Genomic DNA, 22,611 nt, shown 5'->3' with positions numbered 1-22,611 from the left:
ATCAACACGTTTCTCGCTAAAATGAATGTTATTTTGACCTTTGACCTACAGTCCGGGGAGAAAAATGTAAACAAACAAGGGCAGGTACATATGGAGCACAGGTAAGTTAAAGCAAGTTTTCCATTCATAAGTTTGATTAACAAAGCTAATATTCTTCTATTATCCAAATGTGATCCTGTTTACACAATTTTTGGGCCGTGACTAAAACTTCGGTGAGGGAGAATTTTTTTTTATTTCTCCTCGCGTGTGTTCAAAGTTTCCCCCCATTGCAGACGACATCTGTGATTAGGCACACACGTGAGGAAACGTTACTGGGGAGAGAAAGAGAGCAAATGGAGGCAGCAATTTTCCCATCTTTTTCCTCCTTGCGTTCTAGTGCATGGCAATAACACGACCAAAGCGCTTGAGTAGGTACAACCAACATGATGTAGGTAGAATTAACGCTTGGATTTACACGGGAATAAGAAAAACCAAAGTTACTGTGTTTAACAGGAATTTACCACGGTGCCCCTTAAACATCGCGTTTAACAAAGGAAAACCTCTTTATTTTGACTGAGGAAATCTGGGAAATAAACGTGTATTTTAAATACTGAAAGGTAAGAGGTGTAATTCTTTTTATTGGATTGTGTTGATCGGTTTAGAGTGTTAATGTTGATTTTTAGCCTTTTCAGTGCAAAGTTTGATAGATATTTTGACGTTTTAATGTTTTTTTAAACCCTTGTCAGATTGTGTTTTCGAGAGATTTGTCGAAAAAAAATTTAATACCGATTTACGTCTTTCTAACTGTTATTATTCCGTGATGTGAAATTAGGATCATATGAAAGTTTTACTCTACATGTTATCCAAATAAAAAAATCAATAATCAAACAAATAAAGTTAATGTATGATCAAACATACATAATTATAGCCACTTGTTTATAAACTTTTATGAGTATATTTCGTATAGTATTCTACATTCTTTAGCTGTGTCATAATGTAACAGTAAATTTTGACTTTATCGGGTGACAGGAAATACAGATTTTTTTTCAATATGACAACTGCCAATAAATTCAAAATTTACAATACTGTATGACAACTAGCAGTTAATTAACCCAAAACCTTACAATACGACCCCCTCCCCCCCCCCCCCCCCCCGCAAATAAAATTGTAAATGTCTAGTGCTAAAGCTTCAATGTATCTTGGACCATACCCTTCCCTCATCTATAAACCTTTCACCATGACCCCCTGCTGAAAAGAAAATATACATGCAGCATAATCATTTCAGCAATGACCTAACATTAGGAGATAATTTGATTTGCCGACTTGTATTAATTTTCACAGAAGTTCAGTATTTATATCATAAATAGAAGGATTTAGACAGATTAACAGATAAGACCCTGCAGGTACAATGTAAGTACAACGTAACCCAAAACGCAGACACCGCGAGAAGAAAAAGTTATCAGATACCGATATCACTGATTCATCGCCGTCCGCATTCCGGAAAAGGGGCTATTGCAAAAAAAAAAAAAAAAAAAAAAAAAAAAAAAAAAGCTATTGTTAAACGACAAAAAGTTGTTGTTGTTCGAAGCTCAATGAATTGAAATTTTTGCCAAAACAGCATATTTAAATCTATTGATGGTAAAAAAAAAATGAATTTAGGGAGTAAGTCACTTTTAGGGATGCTCTGTAAAAATGCTGAACGTACGAGAGAGAGAGAGAGAGAGAGAGAGAGAGAGAGAGAGAGAGAGGGCACTTCGTTCGTGTTTATAATGTATATTAACTGTTGATCAGGTTACCATTTTAAACACTCTAGTGAAACTTGAGTTTGAATTCTGCTTTCTCGACTGTTTTTAATTGTTGCACGTCTGCTAGAAGGCACCTCACGCGCGCGCCAAGTAATATATTTATACAAAAGGTTGCCAGATTTTTCTCCAAGTCATTAAGCGTTCCCATTGTGCGAAAAAAAAAGAAGAGAAAGAAAAAATATATATATTTAACGTAAGGACTGATACTACATCGCATCTGGTTTTTGTGTATCGAGGAGATATTTCTCCGCCAACTGTTGTCATCATCTGTTCACTTTGAAGATAATTTGCAGTACGGGTTTCATGTCTTTTACTGATGCACACATGACCTAGTGGAAGCACACTAATTCTTGTAAGTCAGTCGTAGACATGGTTACCTATGAAAATTTTCAGGGTTTGCCCTATGGGAAATTGAAGGGGAGGGGGGGTGTTAGGTTTCTGACATAAGGCTTAGAATGGCCCCTAGATGATTCTTTTCTGCTCCTAAAGGATAAGGAGATTTGAAACTGTTTCGCAGAAAATTAAACTGAAAATCCATTCAGCAGATTTTCACCACCTAGAGATAAGATACTTGAATAAGATTGAGTTCACAAAAGGTTATCGTTGAGGGTAGAACAAAACGAGAAGAGGAAGAAACTGTATTTCCAAACCAAGCCTGTCATTTAGCAATCGTCCATCTCTTCATCAAATCTACAGACGATACAGAGAATTGCTTTGATCTCCGACCTTGTAATGAAAACTTTCCCGCTGCAAAAATCATTGGCACGTGCCCTTAAACATAGCGTTTCAGCAGGTGCCCGCTTGCGTATGCACTTCAGGCATTCGAAATAGTCAAACTCATCAAAACAATATCTAAAATAAAATTTAATGAATAGTAAATGATCACATAGATTCCGCACACACTTTAGCACTGACGTGTTATATCTGACGTAATGAAAGCATTTTGATCAAAGTCAATGTTTTTAAATTTTTAAAACTATTAATCACGTAAACGAGAATCCGAAATATTTTTTTTAAGGTTCCTTCATAGACGTACGTATATATCTACATTAAAAGATGTATACATTTTATTCAATGTTTTTTCTTAATACTTACATGTACTATTCTGAATCAACAATTTTCACAAAACAATTTGATAAAACATGTATCATTGAAAAGCGCTCAATATGTGAATTACGCGAGACCATAAGGAAACGGGCAGCCCTATCCTCGAAAATGAGTACATGGATTCCTTGATTACTGCTGTATATGTGAATAATGCACAGCTGTTGATCAAATAAATGAGATGGGGAAATATTAATTCTGATATCTTTTTTAAAGTGTATGTTATACATGTAATTTATCAGCAATGTGATTTATCACAAAAAGGTTCAAAATTACGCGATGTACATTAAATTTCAAGTAGGAAAAGTATACATTAGTTAGGCAGGGGATTTCAACAGCTTTCACATTATTAAATTTTATTAAATTAACGTAAGTGATGATTCGGATGATAGAATTTTTTAAACCCAATGTCTTCAAAACTCGTAACAAATTTGTACTACATGTATAAATTTATAAATTAAACAACTGTGTTTCTTGATACAATTACGAAAAAAAATTACTGATACTTAATACTTAATATTATATATATATATATTTTTTTAATATATATATATATATATATATATATATATATATATATATATATATATATATATATATATATATATATATATATATATATATATATATATATAGTCACAATAAATATAATTCAGAAACATTTTTTAACTCGAAATTAATTATCTTTTATACTTGGAGGAAACCTCCTCCTCCTCCTCCCCCCCCCCCCCAAAAAAAAAAAAACTCCACAGAGATCGGCGATCTCAGTGATACAAGTAAAACACGTGAGCTATTGAACAACGGTAGGTCACACCGCCGCGGAGAAGCGACCCTTTATCGGCACCGCGATGAAAAACCGGTGTAACGCGGAAAGGATTAAAACACCGCGGAGGGGACTCGGTTAAATGACTAAACCGTGTTGCTTGTACTGCAGACATGAATTTCAACTCATTAAAGTCAGCTTAGATTACTTTTCTAAGTAAAATGATAAAATTAAGAAGTGAGGTAGCTTTTGATTTTTTAAAATTTTTTTTTTCGATTGAAGCTCATTTCTACTAAGAAAAGCGACCCCTTGATTGTTTCCATATGACGTCATCGTTTAGACTGTCTTTGTGAACAAAGATAAATTACTCTCCGTTTGCCCGTTCTCTTTGCTCTGACGTGCTAACGGACCTCCTTAAATGTTTCCTGCAAATCAAGCGAGCGTTAAGATGGGATAAAATTGGTTTCCATCAATAATATAAAAACAATGGCACCGTACTCTGATGGTCAGTTGGAAAGCTTTCAGGATTTTACTGTAGGCCTACGCAATGGAATGTCAGAAACGTACTTTAGAATCTCTCACAACGTTCCCCATTCCGCAATTTACGACATTACAACGGAAATGACATTTATGTTGCGTGACCTAACAAAGAAGAGCTAAAAATTAATATAAAAATGGGTTTCTGAGTTTTTTTGCAACCTTGTAGATGGCATAATTATGAACTATTTTTCGTATTTCTATTAGCTGTTATAATAAGATTCCATACTTCGATGTTAAGCTTAGTGGTAGGTTGCGAATTAAGCCAAAGTCGATTCACTCGGATCACCTCGGTCGATTTTATAGATGTAGGGTACCGAAATCTGCCGAGGTTTGCCGAAAGGAAAGTTGATTCTGCTATCCAAGGTCTCTTATAAACTATCAAGATTGCTTTGTTTAAAAGATCAAAAGAAAGAAAATCAGATTCTCAATTACAAATGATATACGATATTCTTCTTTTGTGCTATTTTGGAACAATCTCAAATTCTTGTAAATCTTGTCTTGGATTTATCGGAAATTCTTAGATTTTCGCAGATAATACTTGTTAGGTCTCAAAGAATTATTTGATAATGCTTTGCAAAAGATGATAATGGACTTTCATTATGTTATCTAATTCACGCATTAACAAATTTAAAAAGAGGAATAATGATACCGGTTGATACCAGGAAAACGTATAGTCTCAGAAACTATAGATCAATTTGCAGACAGTATAAATGCTCCAGTACGTCAGAAATTAGTAATTTCCAAAAATAGCATGAGGTTACCTAAAGTTTCGGACATTCGTGTTCAACTTTCTTATAAAAGCGTGATATGATTTTCTTCTTGTTTTGGTGAACATTTGCCGTTAAATTTTTGTTATCGTACACTGTTTATCAGATGGAGACTGTCATTGGCGTGAAGTGACCGCCCTAGGGGGCAGTTGTCCGTCAACTTGTCCGTGAAAATACCCATTAGTTATGTGGAAGTCCGCGGTTGGTCGTGCATGTATGAGGCATTTTCCCTGTTGGAAGATTAACTGATTTTTATATGCTGAAATGTCCTGCTTGTCTCTAATGTAAAATTGTCCAAAATAATGAAAATTTACATCTAAAGGCCGATTTACACTGTATGATTTTTAAGGTGGGACTCGCCGCATCTTACAAATCAGGACTGAATCATAAGCCAGATATGAAGTCAGATGGAATATAAAGACATGCTCTATTCTGTCTGGCAAGTCAGATGGTTTCAAACGATCATAAACAAGACAGAAAGCTTGATCTGAATAAAACACCATTAACACGTGGATTTTTCCCAAATTTTGCTCCAGATTAATTTAGATAAATTAGTGTGATATACCGGTATTATACGGCCACCAGAAGTCTCCTGTTCCAATAATGTGTTCTTACTTTTCTGATAGACATGCGCAGTCCTTGTTCGGGCACCAAACATCCCAATACTTTACAATACACCTTGTACTATATCCGTCATATTACAAATGTACGTTAACCATTGCCCTTGCTAAAAGTGTGCTCGCACTACTCCTGACATCTGAAGCAAAAGGTTATAAAGGAAAATAGAAGTCGCGACCATTGCTTATTGACTATATATATGACCAATTACGTACATTCATAACTGTAAATTCAGAGGCCTGTTCAACAGAGCGAACGTTTGCGAGCGTTTGCCAAAATTCCTTATACTTCCAGCAGAAACGTTCGCGAGCGCGAGCGCTGTTGAACAGGCCTCAGAGCTAACCTTTGTGAGTTGCATGTTACGAGCATAATATGGCATGTAGATATAACTTAAACACCGTTTAAAAAAATATTAACAATTAAATGTATTTCAAGCGTACAATAAAATAGTTCATATGATAACATAATGTATTATATCTAGTAAGAGTATTTTTTTTTTTCGTAACTATTGAATTGTGATTATTTTTTAATTGTAAAGACAATTTCGCCATGGCTTTGAGCTGAATTTCAGACAAGATCTGTCTGTTTATCGTAGTGAGAAATATTGATCCAGTTTTGTTATATCACAGTCGGCATTACCCTTATACATGTATTCTGATTTTAAAGTTAAGTATGCTGAATCTTAAATTGACACGGGTACAAGTGTAACAGGTCAGAAATTAGCATTCAGCTTCGCTAAGCATCCATTTACCCTTATCTGGCCTGTAAGTGAACTCGCTACAGTAATTAGATTTATGCTTCGTTACCTGAAAATAGATTTACAGACTAAGATAAAACAAGAAGTGTTCAGAAGGAAATAAAAAGCCAGAGGTGTTTCGATAAAAAACATTAGAGCGAAGAACGTTTATGAAAATTACATTCTGGTGGGATTTGGGGTGGAGTATTTGTTCAGATATTAATAAATAGTGTTTGTAAGTATTCATTAGAGTTGTGGTCAAATCTTCACAACTGTACAACACAACTCTGCAAAACAGTGTAACAATATTAGCGACGTGTTGAATGTAATTATGTATATATAAATATACCTGTTTATATAGATTGATTATTGAAACCTTATATTATATTATTTTAGCAGGTAACTCAGCTAGCAAATACTGCGATCCAGACACGACAAAAGTGAAGCAACGCTGAGAGAAGCAGAAAAAATCGAAGTCAAGGTTTTAATACACCGAGTGATCTTGATCAAAAGTCTACCTCGAACAGCCTAAAAGGAATTTAAAAGTCTGACACTTTTTTGGAAATGGATTTATTGAAATTTTTAGTTTTGAATTCGGTTGGATGTTGTTTAACATCAGAGGGGACTGATATTACAGTATGCGAAGAAATTTACTGAAGTGTGAATGTGAAGGGGGAGATAATAAGCACTGAAGGGATAAAAAAAGGTAAAGCGACCGGAAGAGTAGAGGAACAGTTTCGGAAAGATGCAAAACAACAGTGCGGATGAAACGGACACAGAAGTGGATGGGGGAGCGGATAACAGGCCTTTGACAAAACGGAAACTTATGAAGCGTCGGCTAAGTCCGTACAAATTCAAAAGCGAGGAACTTGAGAAATTGTATCAGAAGTACATCTACAACCTCCAACAATCCGCTCTTCGGTATACCTTGGGCGTCTTCATAGTCCTCACAGCAACATTATCAGCACTGGAGTTTGCTTATATTCAAGATGTTACTATATATGGAATTTGTCATGGAGTGATGTGTCTTATTTTCGTCTCAATGTTTATTCTATTGCTAACTTTTCTTTTTAATTACGAATGCATGCGAGAGGTCCATTTTAGGGTTGTGGTTCATGTGATTTTGTTTTTCATGATCTGCTTTGCTGTGCTTTCATTTCCGTTTGACCTTGATCACCCCTTGGCGCCCCGGCCCATGTACACTCACGCGGACGGAGTGTGGCAGATTGTCTTTGTGGTGTTCATTATTTACTCGCTGGTGCCTCTGAGGACATTTCTGGCCGTAATCTGTGGCGTCATGATTCCAGTGAGTCACGTGATTGTTTGCATCGTCACGAAGACAGGAAGTGATTCTGATTGGTGGAGACAGGTAAGAAATAGTACAATTTAAACAAAGCTTTTGTATACAGTTTGACATGAAATTATTAAATTTCATTTTGCAGACTATCACAAAAATATCCTATGTTCCCGTCCCCCTTTATGTGTTGTGCTGCGTAAACGTTTTCTTCTTACTCTTTGATGACGTCAAGTTGCTCATTTATAAAAGAAATCGTAGTATAATAAAATACATGTATACAGTATTTACTTCTGATAAGCTTAATGCAGTGTAATAATGATCGAAATCAATTACAAATTGTAAAATTTATGTCTCTGACATGCTGAGTTCCAGTTTCATCCTGGGACTAAATATAGAAGCTATTTAATTGTAACACAGGTGACATTTAGGGGCCATAGGCCTGTTCATCTGTTGCATGCATTGGTCGTTGCTTTAGCAAGGAAATAATTATACAGCGCTACCAATTTGACCGATATTAGTCTTATTTTCAATTTTCTTCGAAAACGCGGTTTAGCTTTGACACCGCTTTGTTTAAATGTTCACGATACATTGCACTGACTGTAAAGCAAACCTTTAATTGCACTGGGTTGTTAGAGAAACCATTCAGAGGTCAACATGTCTGCCAAAGGCAGATTTATCAAGAAAATTTCCGTGACTGTATCCATTATGATATAAGAGTAGCGTAACCGAAAACTCTTAAGAAAAAAATTTCACTTTTAGGAAACATGAGACAGATTTCTCTCTCTCTCTCTCTCTCTCTCTCTCTTTACTTTTAATCAAGACAAAGAAAAACATACTTTTATTGTAATTGGAACTTAATGCAGACTGCTCTGAAATTAAAACCAGGTCTCGTACAAAAAATTAGAAGTTGTCTGTTTGGTGTCTTGAACATGCCAGATGGGTTCTGTATCGTGTAAAGAAAATAACAAGAAAGCCCTAGCCTGTTGTATTGTGTTTATAAAAGTTTATAATCTTTACCCCGAAATACCAATGATTTTTTTTGGTTTTGTTATGTTAGCAGATTTGAAAATAATTTTCTGAACGTTCTTAAATGTCTAACCATGCTAAGGGTAGATACCAAGTTGATACAAAATGAATCAAGAATATTGAATCCTTTTTCGAGATTTTCCATTTTTTCATTACTGCGTGTTAATTGAATTTTCCCTAAATAAATGTTACGATAAAACGGGATATATAAATTTAAAAAAAATAACCATATACTAGTATATGATAAGAATATATGATAAGAGACAATGGCACTTAGTTACATAATCCTCTTATTAACTATAATTACATAATTAGTTACATAATCCTTTGCAGGCTCTGCTTCGACAAGAGTAAATAAAAAGTATTGCGTTGAGTATGTGTAAAGACTTAATAGATTAGATGTATGACTAGAAACCGCAAATGATTTACAAATGCAAAGTTCATGCCCTAGCTTTATAATATATTGATTAAATCCACTGTTCGAATTATTGTGCGTTTTTTGAGTGTACATTTGAAACATCCTACAGGAGAGACATGTAGATATAATGAACACAATTATACACATTATGAGTTGAGAGACTTCATTAAACCCACATGTTTGATCTGCAGAGGAAAATTAAAAAATTAGGAATCTTTATGATGTAGCTTTACACGTGGAAGAAATAACCCCCCACCCCCACCCCACCCCTTCCAAAAAAATATACACACAAATGGTGAGGTCAACTTAATTGTAAAAATTAATTATTTACATGACAAATACATGTACAAGTTTGTCATTGGATTGGTAATATAACTAGGATCAATGGATAAAAAAGAGGCAAACTCAATAAATGAAAAAAAACAACATAATTTTTGTATAATCCGTAATTTATACAGTAAAGTATATCATTGAGGGAGTTAGCAAGATTCCAGTTCCCCAAGGCCAGGACTATTTCCCGAGGCGAAGCCGAGGGAAATAGTCCTGGTCGAGGGGAACTGGAATCTTGCTAACTCCCGCAATGATATACTTTTAACTGTTTTATTATACCGATACAAACGTAAAATTTAGAGGATTCATATAGCGTGATTTCAAAGCAGGGATTAGCTTGAACTGAACTGACACACGGGGATTAGTCCATTAACGTATCATACAAATGTAAAAGTAAAGTCTAGAGGATTACGGATAACCGGGAGTTAGCTTTTGAAGCAGGGATTAGCTCACTTGACTAACGCACGGGGATTAGTCCATTCATAACGATTTGTAGGGAATAAGTCACATCTAACTATCTAATGTTATATAGGGAAAAATCAGTAGAGGTATAATAAATACATATAATTACGGTTTTTTAGTCGCCCGTGTGGCGCAGTGGTTAGAGCACTTTGCTCTAGCGCCGCGGAGTAAGGAGTTGATCCTTACGTTGCGGGTTCGAATCCCACTGTGGGACGTGGAGATCGGTCTTTAGGATGAGACCGTATAAACCGAGGTCCCGTGTCGCAGTAGGTGCTGACACGAAAAAGATCCCTTACTGCTTAATGGCCCTAAGTGCCGAGTGATGAGAGCGTCTCCATATGAGTGAAAAATTCTCGAGAGGGCGTTAAACAACAAACAAACTTTTTTTTAAAGCAAACCTTTCTAGAAAAGGAAAGTATCATTTGTATTCCAAACTGAACGATATTTTGACTTCTTTACCTCTCAGTAATTTGATAACTCCAAGTCATGAAGATCTTTTGTAAATAAACATTTTAAGATGAAAGCCAGTTACTAAATTCTTTCAATTACAAGTACATCATTAAGCGCCGCTTGTTCTTTAAGAGAATTGAAAATCAATTTGATATTTATACAGCGTAAACAGTCGAGTATTTGGTTAGAAAGATAAGTAGGTACTCGATACTAAAAATACCACTGAAAATGTAAAACCTAGTATGCATGGAAACGTTAAATGCTGCTCTCTAACGTTCGCGCAGATTAATTCACCTTAACAAAATCAGCTAGCAGTCTGCACCTCCTTAGAAGATGTCGAGTAAAAGCTAGAGAGTTCTAAGACCAATTATCATTTCCGGAATGACCTCTTCTCTGAAAATAAAATTACATGATTACGATGGCTGGTATAGGACGTGGTATGAGAAACTCTTTCTGTTATTTCAATGACACGAAAAAATAATCGTGACCACGAAATGAAAATGCATGGCATCGAAGTAAAATTCTGGCCACTAATTATTTTAATTAGTGTATATGGAGTATGTATATTAGATATGAGGCGGTCTTCATTTTTAACTGATCTATCATTAAACCGTTAAAAAATTAGTTTTCTATTTCTATTCAACCTTTATGAACTCTTGATTTATACTCGTGCAAAAGGTGTTTTTCGTTGATATAAATGTATTAACTAAGGTCTAAGGGGAAAAATACGGTTATATCGATCCTTAAGGCTGCAATAAGTAAATTGTATGTTTTTCTTTGAACATTATGATTTATACAAGGGTTGATCCAAAATTAATTTCACAGCTCCTTTTAAATCTTTAATAATATCAATATATTTTTAACCTTGCCTTAAAATTTCATGCAGATTTATGCGAAATACCAAAACAAACATAACTTTGGGTCTCGTCTATCGCCACACGGCGAGAATGTATACTGACGTTGTAATGACGTTTCTCTTCGGCACTCATTTTCTGTTCTACCGCAATCAAGATCTACGCAAATTGGAATGAATTTAGATATAAGATCTGGACAAAGTTCAAATAATTTTTATTATAACTCAAAACAAGATGCTTTATAGCAAAATGGCAATTAAGATTATTAAAAAAGAAGTACGTGGGAAGTTTATTAACACATGCGGATGATCTAAAAATAAGTGTCGAAAAATTCATGTTCCGTCATTGGCAACATTCTTGACGTGCGGCGATAGACAAAACCTAACGTTGTGTCTATCTTAATATTTTAAAAAAAGTATTTTATATAACTGAACTGAATGAAATTTTAAGGCAAAAGTTTATTCAGATGGGGAAATTACATGTAGCATGTAATATTTTGTTGATAACACTCAGTAACATTATTACTTTTGGATCAAGCCTCGTATGTCATACGTTCTCTATTGCTTTGCGAGAGATGTTGGGAGATGAGAGGAAAAAAAAAAAGATTTTTTCTGCGAGATGAAGTAAGCTTGATTAGAGGTCAATCATTTTCAAGAATCACTGAGCCAAATTCAACCAAACTTGACAAAAACCATCGTTAGACGAAATCGATTAAGGTTTTTTTCCAAGTGAAGGAACACGTCCTCTTTCAAGGAGAGATAATTAAAAAATTATTTAGTGAAAAATAGATGACATCTTTAATTTTAAAACCTTCTTCGCTAGAACCATCTGGTCTAAAATGATAAAACTTATGTGAAAGCTTCATTACAAAGTATAGATTTAATTTTATCAAATCATGACCCCCGGGGGCTGGGTGGGGCCACAATGGGCGATCAAAGTTTTACGTAAGAAAATACATGTTTATGGAAAACAATCTGCTGATGAAGAAATGAAGGACCATAGTTACTACTTAAGCCCTTAGTGTAGTCAAAATAGGGAAAGGAATATATTAACTTCTCTCTGTAAAGCTAAAACTTTATTGCAATTATGATTCATTAAACAACTTTATTAAATATAATACTGCGTATATCAGTGTTTAATGAATGTTTAACATAATATGTAAATAAATCTACATGTGTCTAAGCAGGAACAGACCAAATTTTGAAACCTATTCTATACGTTACATACATAATAGATGTATGTACTAAAAAAATCGTACAATGTAGCCACGAATTTTTATTTCGTAGGAATGATTTTTTTTTAATTTGTGACCACACATTTTATTTTGTGACCACAAATTTTATTTCATGGCAGCGAATTTTTATTTCGTGACCACGAGTTTAATTTCGCGTGGCCATGAATTTTATATTATTTCGTGACCTTGATTTATTTTTTTTTAAAAATTCTCATATTATGCCCTATAACAACGACAGAGAAAAAAAATCCTGGTTTCATTTTCTTCGTGAACACAATCTGTACTTATTGAAGGGTAACTATGCGTCTCTTTGAATTTAGTATTGTATGTATTTTCCCGCACAATCTAGTAAAACTTCAGGCAAAAAAAGATATCGGATTTTGACAAATAGTTGTGTAATTGCTCAGATGACATTTACTTGTATTGCAGTCATACGTTAATCAGTCTGATTTTAACATGTTTAAATGATATTTGATTGCATGAGGTGTTTCATAGCACACAGGGAGAGACTAAAAGATGTGTTACCCTTCATGTTTGTGCATAAGTGATGGAATTAATAAATCATATACAAATGAAAATTGTACATCATCTCTGCATCCTCATCATCATGCCCGTACTCTAGGTGACCTCATTTTGCTGATATATTGTTTTTCTATGGCTTTGCAAGTCGCATTTTATATATCTCTCACATGTTACATGACATAAAAGCAATTCGTAGTACATGTACAATCTTAAAGTGTCTCACGTCGATCCTCAGAATTGAAGAAATGTACTGTTTTTTCAAGATCGCCTACTTTAACGGAACTTCTGACCTCTGATATTTCTAAGAAAATTCCACCATTATTATCCCCTGTTTTCAATTGTTGTTTTGGGTTATCCTATGACTGCCGTTCTTTCTTTCTAATGTCCCGTGGATATTGTAAAATCTTTATATTATTAATCCCCTGCGTGGCTCTGCATTTTGAATAGATATCACATGGAAGTTAAGAGTATGATTGAACAATAGTTTTACGGCAACTGAGGACCACGGAAGAGTCGTATGATGATTTATTTTCTTGCAACAATCCTAAAGGGGAAATCGTTCAAAAGTCTTGACATTATAATATAAGTAAAACGTGGTTATAAACATGATAAAGAAGTCATATGGAAACTTCAAAATGTTTCCCTACTAATCAAGATTATTTATATCCATATCATTTACTGACTGTAAAGACTTTAGGGGATTTGAAAATTCCGCCTTATAGCCTAGATTCCCCTAGTCTTTAAACTATTTTGCCGGAGACAATATCCTGATATATTATAGCTCTGTCTACGTGATTTTCCACTGCGCATACGATTGTTTTTACAGTATGCTTAAGAATTTCACGATATTGTGATCATTTAAGGGCTCTATATAATTGTAAGAATTTCTTACGATATTTTTACTAGTGTCCCAAGAACGTTGTACCATTATACGTATATATGAGGGGGTATTGCAACTGTCGGAATACCATCCTACAAGTGTCGGTGTTGATTTTGAAAGACATTTCCCCCCAACACAAACACAGGCAAAACGTAAACTTACAAGAATCTTCCTCGCTTCCGCCGTCAACTGTACATCGGTTCCATTTAATACGGATCCCCCCTGCCCAATAGGTACATGTATTTTGGTTTTGGTTTAAATAATTATGCATATCCATTGATACGTAAAAGGAATTAGGTATACATATTACTAAACCAAGACCCAAGTACCTGTTCTCTGTCCCAATTAACAACATTTGAAATATCAATTACAACGAAATTACAAAAACTAAACAAAAGCAGGGTAACATTACATGCATGAAATACATGTTATTATGTAATATATCAAAATTTTTTCTCGAAGAAATGTCTTGATTTTGACAAACAAGTTGAGAGATCCAATTGATATTTTTTAATGCACTCAAAAAGATAAAACGTAAGATCTCATCCATCAATCTGGCATTTTATGTAAAGAATACAGAGCCTGTTATTGATGTGGTATCTGAAAACGTTGTTAATTGTTATGAAAACAATCTGTAAGGTTCAGAAGTTAATGCATTTGTGGATGGAAGCATCGTAAAACATCGCTATATATACTGCATAGCAAAAATTCGAGCCAAGGTCGAAAGTAAAGAAAGTTAATGTCTTGTAGCACGTGGATTGTGATAACGAGGCTCAAATATGGAGGCTGGAATGGGGACTGCATCAAAAACAGATAAATTATTTTTTTGACGAGTTAATTATAATTTGATGCGTTCGTTTAACACAGCAGTAGGTGTTGGCAGTTTGATGTCGATATACAATGATTGATCATCATGTCAACAGGGCACTGCATTCGCTGATGTAGGGAAAAGATTGCAGGGAATTTTTTCCCTTCAAGATTCTGATATATTTAGCAATTTATCAGCTATACCACAGCGCTGCTAAGGCTGCAAATACACAATACATGCAGAGGAGTACATCGTAGACAGAATTCAATCTGTCATTTTCAGGGCTTTATCGTATCTTCGTTCTTTGTCTTGCTATGTCCATTGTAGTTCTTTGTAGTGTTAATCTTGCTATATTCGAAAACTTGTCATGTCAGTCAGTCTGAGTCATTTTTGAGCGAGATTATGGTGTCACTTTGTAAGAATGGTTTCATTCTTTAGCTAGTACTTGTAAGTATGCTGGGGAATGGAAGTGTAGGTGATGATGGGGTTGGGTGGGGGTTGACCGATTTTGAGAAGGTGAGATTCAAAGATTTAAACCAGTGAATTAGATTTTCTCCAATGTTCAATTTTTTAAAATAGGAATACATTAAAAAATCTTTATAAATCTTCAAGAACAGCATACTAAAGGAATTTTAACACCAATAACATATCTTAATATATACTCGTAGAGTATAAAGTGAGTATTATCCTGTTCGGAAAACTTTAAAAAGTCTCTGTTGGTCAACTAGAACGACATCAGAACCGTTGGTATACAACAATAAGCAAAATATTTGGTGAAGAACCTGGGAGAAAAAGTTGGCGGAAGTTCCTACGATGGCTTCGATATAGCTATATGAAAACTGTCCTATTCAATTTCTCTGATTTCGATTCAATGTTTCAGTTGGACATTATAATAATTTTATGCCAGAACAACACTTTTTGCAGAAAATATTGCCTTTAAATTGAAAATCTCTCTGCGGTTAGCCAAAAGAAAGGAAATTCGTGCGCAAGAATCCCCGCATTAAAGCTCAAGTTAGTGAAACTGACGTCAAGCAAATTATCTTGTTTATGTTAAAAATTTCAAGTACAATGATTTTATTTTCCAAGAAATATAGGTTAAGGTATTTTTGGAATATTTTAATTCAGTGTGACTTGTCACTCCATGTTTTTATTTCCCCCAAAAATCTATAGTATGTAGAGACTATACACATGTACTTCATCCATAAAATGGAGCGATCTTATGGTACTTTGAAATAGTTACTAAAAGATTTTTTTGTGATCGGCTTCGGCTTTTCTTTGTTGCTTCTCTCTAGAATGTAACTATTTTCTCACACATGACGCGACGGAGTACTTGGTTTACTATGCACTTGAAGCGTCACGTAACTCTATCAATTGTGTTAATTACGAAAAAGCTTTTAATGCATTTACTTTGAGACACAAACATTTATAAAGTTACACGAATAAACTTACGTTTTTTTTTTTTCTATATGCGCAAGAATTTTCCGAAAAGGAAGTACATACGTATATAGAGCAATCGCAACTTCTCGGGCCTTTCCGACAAGTGAATGTATAAAATATGTTTGCTGCATTTCTGTTTGCACTTTAATAAAACAATCATTAGAATTAAGAAAGAGTGTTTAACTAGTATATTAAGTAATTTGTTTATTAGGTAATTGACTGTTCTACGGGTACATTTTGTGTTATTACGCAGGCCACAAGTTTGATATCTGAATATTATATTTCCCGGTCAGTTCCTTGTTTCTGCTTCCTCCATTTTCAACAAGACTTGTCGATTAGACTATAAAGCAAAAATAGATGGATCTGCAAGCAAACTTTAGTTAGAAGGTGTACATGTTATAATTATCACGCTGGCACATAATAATTCGTTCTCTTCTAGATTGTGCAATTTGAAATACCCGGATATTTAACTACCACTTCTTCCGGTTTCCGGTTTTGTTAATTGCAAACTATTCTTGACTTTCTCTTGCTTTGCAAATGTCGTTTTTTTTTCTCTTGTTTGCCTCTTGCTATTGTTACAGATTTCTCTTTCGTCAATGCAGCATGTTCACCATATATCGATGTTGATCGATTGCTTTAAAAGTACTACCTTCTAATTATACGGTCTATTAGATGTGTAACGATCAAGATTTCAAAATAATGGATTAATGGATGTTTACATGAGCTTTTTTCCGAAGCTGAGTGCTGAATTCACTGATTATGAAGATAAACTTATTTTTAAAGATTAATAACCTTGTGGTCTAAGTCCTGTATTTTCTTTGTTACATGCAGAGGACTTTAAACACTGACAGTGGCGGATCCAGGAATTTCGTAACGGGGGGGGGGGGGGCGCAGTAAAAGGCAGGGGTTCTGGGGGCTGCATTGAAGCCCAAAGTGGGTCTAGGGCAAGATCCTGGTGGGGGTCCAGTCGCGAAGCCCCCGGAAGCTGACAAATTCTTACAAATAAGAGATGTGTTTTTCCCTTGATTTTAGGATAATGGACATATAAGTTCTACAGACATAAAACTCAAACGGGGGGGGGGGGGTGCACACCCGGCGCGCCGGTGTAACGACGAAAATTGATCCCCGTAGAATATTGACCAGGGGTCATTTTTCTATGTAGAAATTTGACCCCCTGGTTATTATTCTACGTAGAAAAATGACCCACGTTTTCGTAGAAATTATGGCCTTTGGGTCATTTTTCTCCGTGTGGATTGTAGAAAAATGACCCTATGTCATGATAAAACATGGTTTTCTTAGGAAATTTTTGTTAGGCAAATACATAGAGGTAATTAAAATTACACAGTCTTATGATATGAAGTGTTCATTTCTAAAAGTTTTGAATTTTAAATAACAAAATTAAAATGTATTACTATACTTTACATAAATAATACAAGGTGGTTTATCCCTATTAAGGATTAAAGGAAAACATAACAAGGCTATAATGATGTTCTTTGACTATTAGAACAAAAATACGCGCTTTCTTTGATTTGTTTTTTCACATTTAAGGTTTTCCATCCCTAATAGGACCAAATTCTCTATCCTTAAATGTCCATCATGTACGTAATACTCTGATATTAATTTAAAGTATTTTGTAGTACAAAAGGATTTACCAAGAGAAAGTTTCAAGAATGTAATTTACTAATTAGTAATTAATTAACAAAGATTGCTTTGAAGTCTATGGGGACAAGCAATTTTTTAAAAATAAAATTCAAATAATAATATCAATAAATATTGTGGTGGAAAGATGCATTAAACATTAGAAATAGAATGACAATTGAACACGATTTTTCTATCAGATAAGTTTTTTAAGATTGATTTTTTTATTAATAAAAAAAGGAGATAACTCTTACCAAAATTCAAGATCATAAATTAGGACACATCCCACCCTTACATGTACATGCTTATAGTAGTAAATGGGAATTATGTCTAAATATACTGAGTATTCAACACCTACACATCTGATATGTATTCAGTTTCATTGTATCTGTTGCTTTGGGATGGAATACCCTTATAATATAAATTGTCAGTTTTCACAGTTTTACATGTAATTATCTAAATGTGCAAAAATCAGAATAAAGTCTTCTTTCTTCTTCATAAGGAATAAGAAAGGTTAACGTTTTTCAACTCTTTCCAATTAAATTTGCTTTAAAAAGGGCGATTGTTAAGAAAATTTGATCTTATGTTTCTATGAATGAAGTCTCAAACTTCTTCTCATAAAAATATAAGGAAGATTAAATATGTGAAAAAAATATCACACTGGACTGAATCAATATGCCTCTGACCTTCGATATCAGGGGCACAAAACGTAATTAGCTCAAAATCTTTACCAGTGTCCTTTGTCCTTTGCTAGTGTCAACACAGTGTTCACAAAATCAGGCTTTTTACATAAAAAAATGATTAGAGGTATTTAACACAAGTCTATACACGGTAGTATCGTCGTCTTCCTCTACCCACTCCTTCCCTCCTCCACTCGCTTCCTTTCCCCACTCCCATCTCCCCTCCCTCTCTAAACTCCCACTCTCTCTCCCTCTTTTCCCCCACTCCCACTCTCTCTTCCCACCCTCTCCCCAGTCCCCCTCCCTCTCTCCATTCCCAACTCTCGCTCGCCCTCCTCTCTCCCACTCCCAACCCTTTCTCCCCACTCTCTCTCACCCCACTCTCTCTCTCTCTCAACTTCCTCTCTCCCACTCTCTCTCCTCACCCCCTTTCTCCCCCCCTTTTTCCCCACTCTCTCTCTCCCCCTTTTTCCCCACTCCCTCTCCTTCTCTCTCTCTCTCTCTCTCTCTCTCCCTTTTTCCCCACTCCCTCTCTCTCCCCACTCTCTCCCCACTCTCACTCGATCCCTTTCCTCTCTCCCCACTCCCTCTCTCTGACCACTCCCTCTCTCCCTCCCCACTCTCTCTCACTCCCTTTCCTCTCTCTCCCACTCCCTTACCTCTCTCTCTCACTCCCTTTCCTCCCTTTCTCTCTCTCGCCACTGCCCCCCTCTCTCTCCACTATCTCCCTCTCTCTCTTTTTATTTTTTGACCGTCTGACTCAATTATTCTTTGGCACTGTGAAAAAAACCTAATATATATGCGTAATATATGGATGTTTCAAAGTTATTTACAATGAAGATAATGGAAAAAAAATACTTACTCGAGAATAGAGACAAATTTCTTACGGTTATTATAGAGTTAATTATAAAATGTTTTTTCTTGATCTTTTTACTTTAAAATGAATTTGGCAGAATTGTTTATGTTTGCAAAAAAAATCAATGTAATTTAAAATTATAAGGGCGATAATTTCAAATAACAGAAAATACTGCTTCCAAGTTCACAATTTGATCATTGCTTTATATGTTTGCGCATTTAATTTTATATGCTTGGAAAACAATATTTACATGCTTACTGACATGCAAGGAACATATGTCAGCTTGCATCCTTAGGACCTTGCAACACCGACAACATAAGAAAAAATTGAGATTAATTGTTACTTTGCAGTGTAACCATGGAAACAACGTACTAGTTGTTTAAAGTGATATTTTTTTGCTGCTTTAGGAATTTACTAACCTTTTAATCAAGAAAAATATTATTTGAATCACCTTGAATAGTACTTATCTCATAGAACTAAAGTTGAATATCATATATTGATAAAGGTTGTTGAAAAATACAACACTGTTGCTATGGTTACCAAGAAGAGAAAATATTCGATTTTGTTAATTTTTTGTCAATATTAGACCCTATGTGCCAGCTTTTTGCATCCAGTTAAGATTGGGTGATAGTCAAAATTGAAAGTCAGGTTAGTTGTTCACATATATCAATCATTAAAGTTTTGGGAATCTACATACAACGGTACGTATCCAAGGAAACGGTGTATTTTTCAGATTTTTATGCACGTGTTTTCGCCTTATTTCCATAGCAACGCACTATTTAAAGAATTGAAATTGAATTTTTTGAAATGTGAAAATTAGGGTCACACCAAGGCCTTTAAAAATTGATCATCAGTTATATAGAAATATGCTTTTTAAAAAGATAGGATAAGATTAAAACACTAAGAGAGTAAATTTAAAATCCCTTCGTGGTATTAAAACCATGGCAACCATTGCTAACCTATAAGAAATATCATATTTTGTCCTTGGTATATGTTACAAGGATCTCTTCTCTATTATTTGCTTGCATTTCAACCTATAATTGTTTTTATTTTTAAGTGTGTGACTTCATAAAATTAAATGAACAAAATTATTACTTTTGAATACTTTGTTTCCATAGTGACGTATGTTATAGATGATTTACCAAACATGTTTATCATGCATTTAAGACACCAGGCCTTCAACTTTCAGAAACAGTCATTGCCACTTGTTTGCTTTGCTGCAAACGTTAACTGTGGGACTCTGAAGATGTTGAAAAATGCCATTTTTCAAACTTTAGGACATGTTGCTATGGTAACCATGACACGTAGCAACCAATTTGTGCCTGATTTGAGTTTACGGTATCAAAGACTTTTATCATAGAGAGTTTGGAGAAATTCTGAGACTAAGCGTGCCACAGCTCCTATATAAAAGTTTAAGTCATTACAGAGAATGGCTCTTAATTATAAACATCTACAAACAAACAAGGAGTTATACAAAAGCTATTTCTGTATAGCAGACCTTTCAAAGTGGAAGCAGGCGCGTACGGCAGTATGCACATGCTGACGAACGGGGTTACACGCGTTAATACTTTAATCCTTTCGTCTCGACAAAGTGTTTGGAAATTGCTTTTGTCTGTTTTTACAGCTTTTAAAGATACGTCATAATGATTCAATGAAATAAGACGTGTGTAAATTATCATACACTTAAGTGCAATACGTAAATTAACAAAGGTTCAGTTTAAAAGATAAAAGAGTTAGGGCGAGAGTATGGGAAGAGATTGCTGTATGATATATTATAAACTTTATCTGAATTATCCGACAGAACCAATAAATGTATCTGAATATTGTTTTACAGCGCTTTCATTTACATTAATGTGCCAGATATCAATTAATTTTGGATTCAAAAAATACAGTTAGAATTAAACCAACTATGGTCATTATATTCATTAATGTTCTTGCATTCTCATTCACATAAAACACATGTATATGTACATGTAGTATTTATATGAGCTACATTCCATAAAGAATATCATGAATAATCACAAAGTAAAATTCATAAGTACAGTCGAGTCTCGTAAATCCGGACGCTAATTATCCGGATTAATGAAACGTCCGGATTAATGAAACATTGTATATCTAAATATAAATTTTGTCCGGAATTCGAAGGTGGCCGGATTAACGAGGCTGCAGAGGCCAACTTTCAAACAGACTGTTGGTTTTTTTCACTTCAGAATTTCATCAACAAATTAAAAGAAATACTCTCTCATTAACCTTCTAGTGATGAATGCATGGTAACAGTAACCGGGTCTGTCAAACTCAACATATTTGTAACAAAGGCAGTCTTGCTACTTGCCAGGTGCTTGCACTTTGGCGACTTTTAAGAGCAAAAACTAGTAGCCAGTGTTTATGTCAAAGTTCCAAAGGAAGTCGTAATTCTATTACGTGGAAGAAAAAGGATTGAATGGACCCTATATAGAGCGTCTTGATAATGGTCAAAGGTGGCGTAATATGATTCCCGTGGTTCCATTATATGTATTTTATTAGCGTGGTAATTATAAGTAATAGCAAGGGGAATCAATATTCTCGCGTTGTTTGAAGATTCCTAGAATATACGCTCAAATTACGAATTACAATACAATTCATTCAAAACACCTCCAGGCGATTGTGTTTTATTGTTCTGTAAATGAATATTAGGAGAGGGGATTTAAGGAAATGCTTTACTGAAACCTTCAAAATGATTAAATATCGATTTTATCTTCGAGAATTGTCCTATTGGGTAGTAAATTGGTTTTACAGTATTAAATCTTAGATTATGTCGTTTTGCCGAACGGATATACACATGTACTTGTGTTAAGATCCTATCTTCGCTATAGCTTAGCTAAGTGCTTCTAATCTTCTCGATTCTTATTTTGCCAGAGAAGATGTCCAAGGTATCAATGTATTTTTTTTTTCAGGATTTGGTCAGAATTGTACATTTCAAGGTTTTTCAAATGTGGAAGTAGGGAAATAAGTTATAGGGAGTTAGGGAAAAGGGGAGTAGATTCAAAGAAAGGAAGGTTGGAGAGGAAGAAGAAAGAGAAAGAAAGCGAAAAAAGAAACAAGGAGAAGGGAGGGGGTGCTGAAAGAAATAACCTTTTCTGACCTCTCTTTACTCTGCCGACAATTATTTCAAAGCTCGATCGCTACTTTATATATATTATTGCACCTTTCATTGTTGCACTTCTACATACAAATTGCTCTCTGCATTGCAGATTTTCATAACAATGCATACTCTTTGCCAAATATTGGGTACAGTTCTCTGCCATAAATATCGTAATATATCTGTGCGCATTCATGATGGATCTTTGTATGTAGTATTGACGACCAGGGACACAAAGTGTCATGACTCTTATTTTTTCACAGTAGACGGAAGTTAAGGAAACCCTTTA

At 34.8% G+C, this 22,611-nt stretch overlaps 1 protein-coding gene across 1 annotated transcript in view; it reads left to right on the top strand.

Moving 5' to 3' along the window:
* The first annotated feature begins 341 nt into the window (after positions 1–341).
* LOC133188540 (adenylate cyclase type 1-like) overlaps positions 342–22,611 on the top strand; it is a 41,505-nt gene continuing 19,235 nt past the window's right edge. The window contains exons 1-2 of the mRNA XM_061324012.1: positions 342–596; positions 6,709–7,681. Of these exons, the coding sequence (XP_061179996.1) occupies positions 7,058–7,681 (624 nt within the window). The 5' untranslated portion in view covers positions 342–596; positions 6,709–7,057. The remainder of the gene's footprint in view (positions 597–6,708; positions 7,682–22,611) is intronic.

This window comes from Saccostrea echinata, unplaced genomic scaffold, assembly GCF_033153115.1.
Source record: "Saccostrea echinata isolate AGI-Se365-2 ecotype Australia unplaced genomic scaffold, CSIRO_AGI_Sech_v1 ptg000016l, whole genome shotgun sequence".
NCBI lineage: Eukaryota > Metazoa > Mollusca > Bivalvia > Ostreida > Ostreidae > Saccostrea > Saccostrea echinata.
Note: the sequence above shows the minus strand (reverse complement) of the source record. Positions and strands in the feature narration are given on the sequence as shown.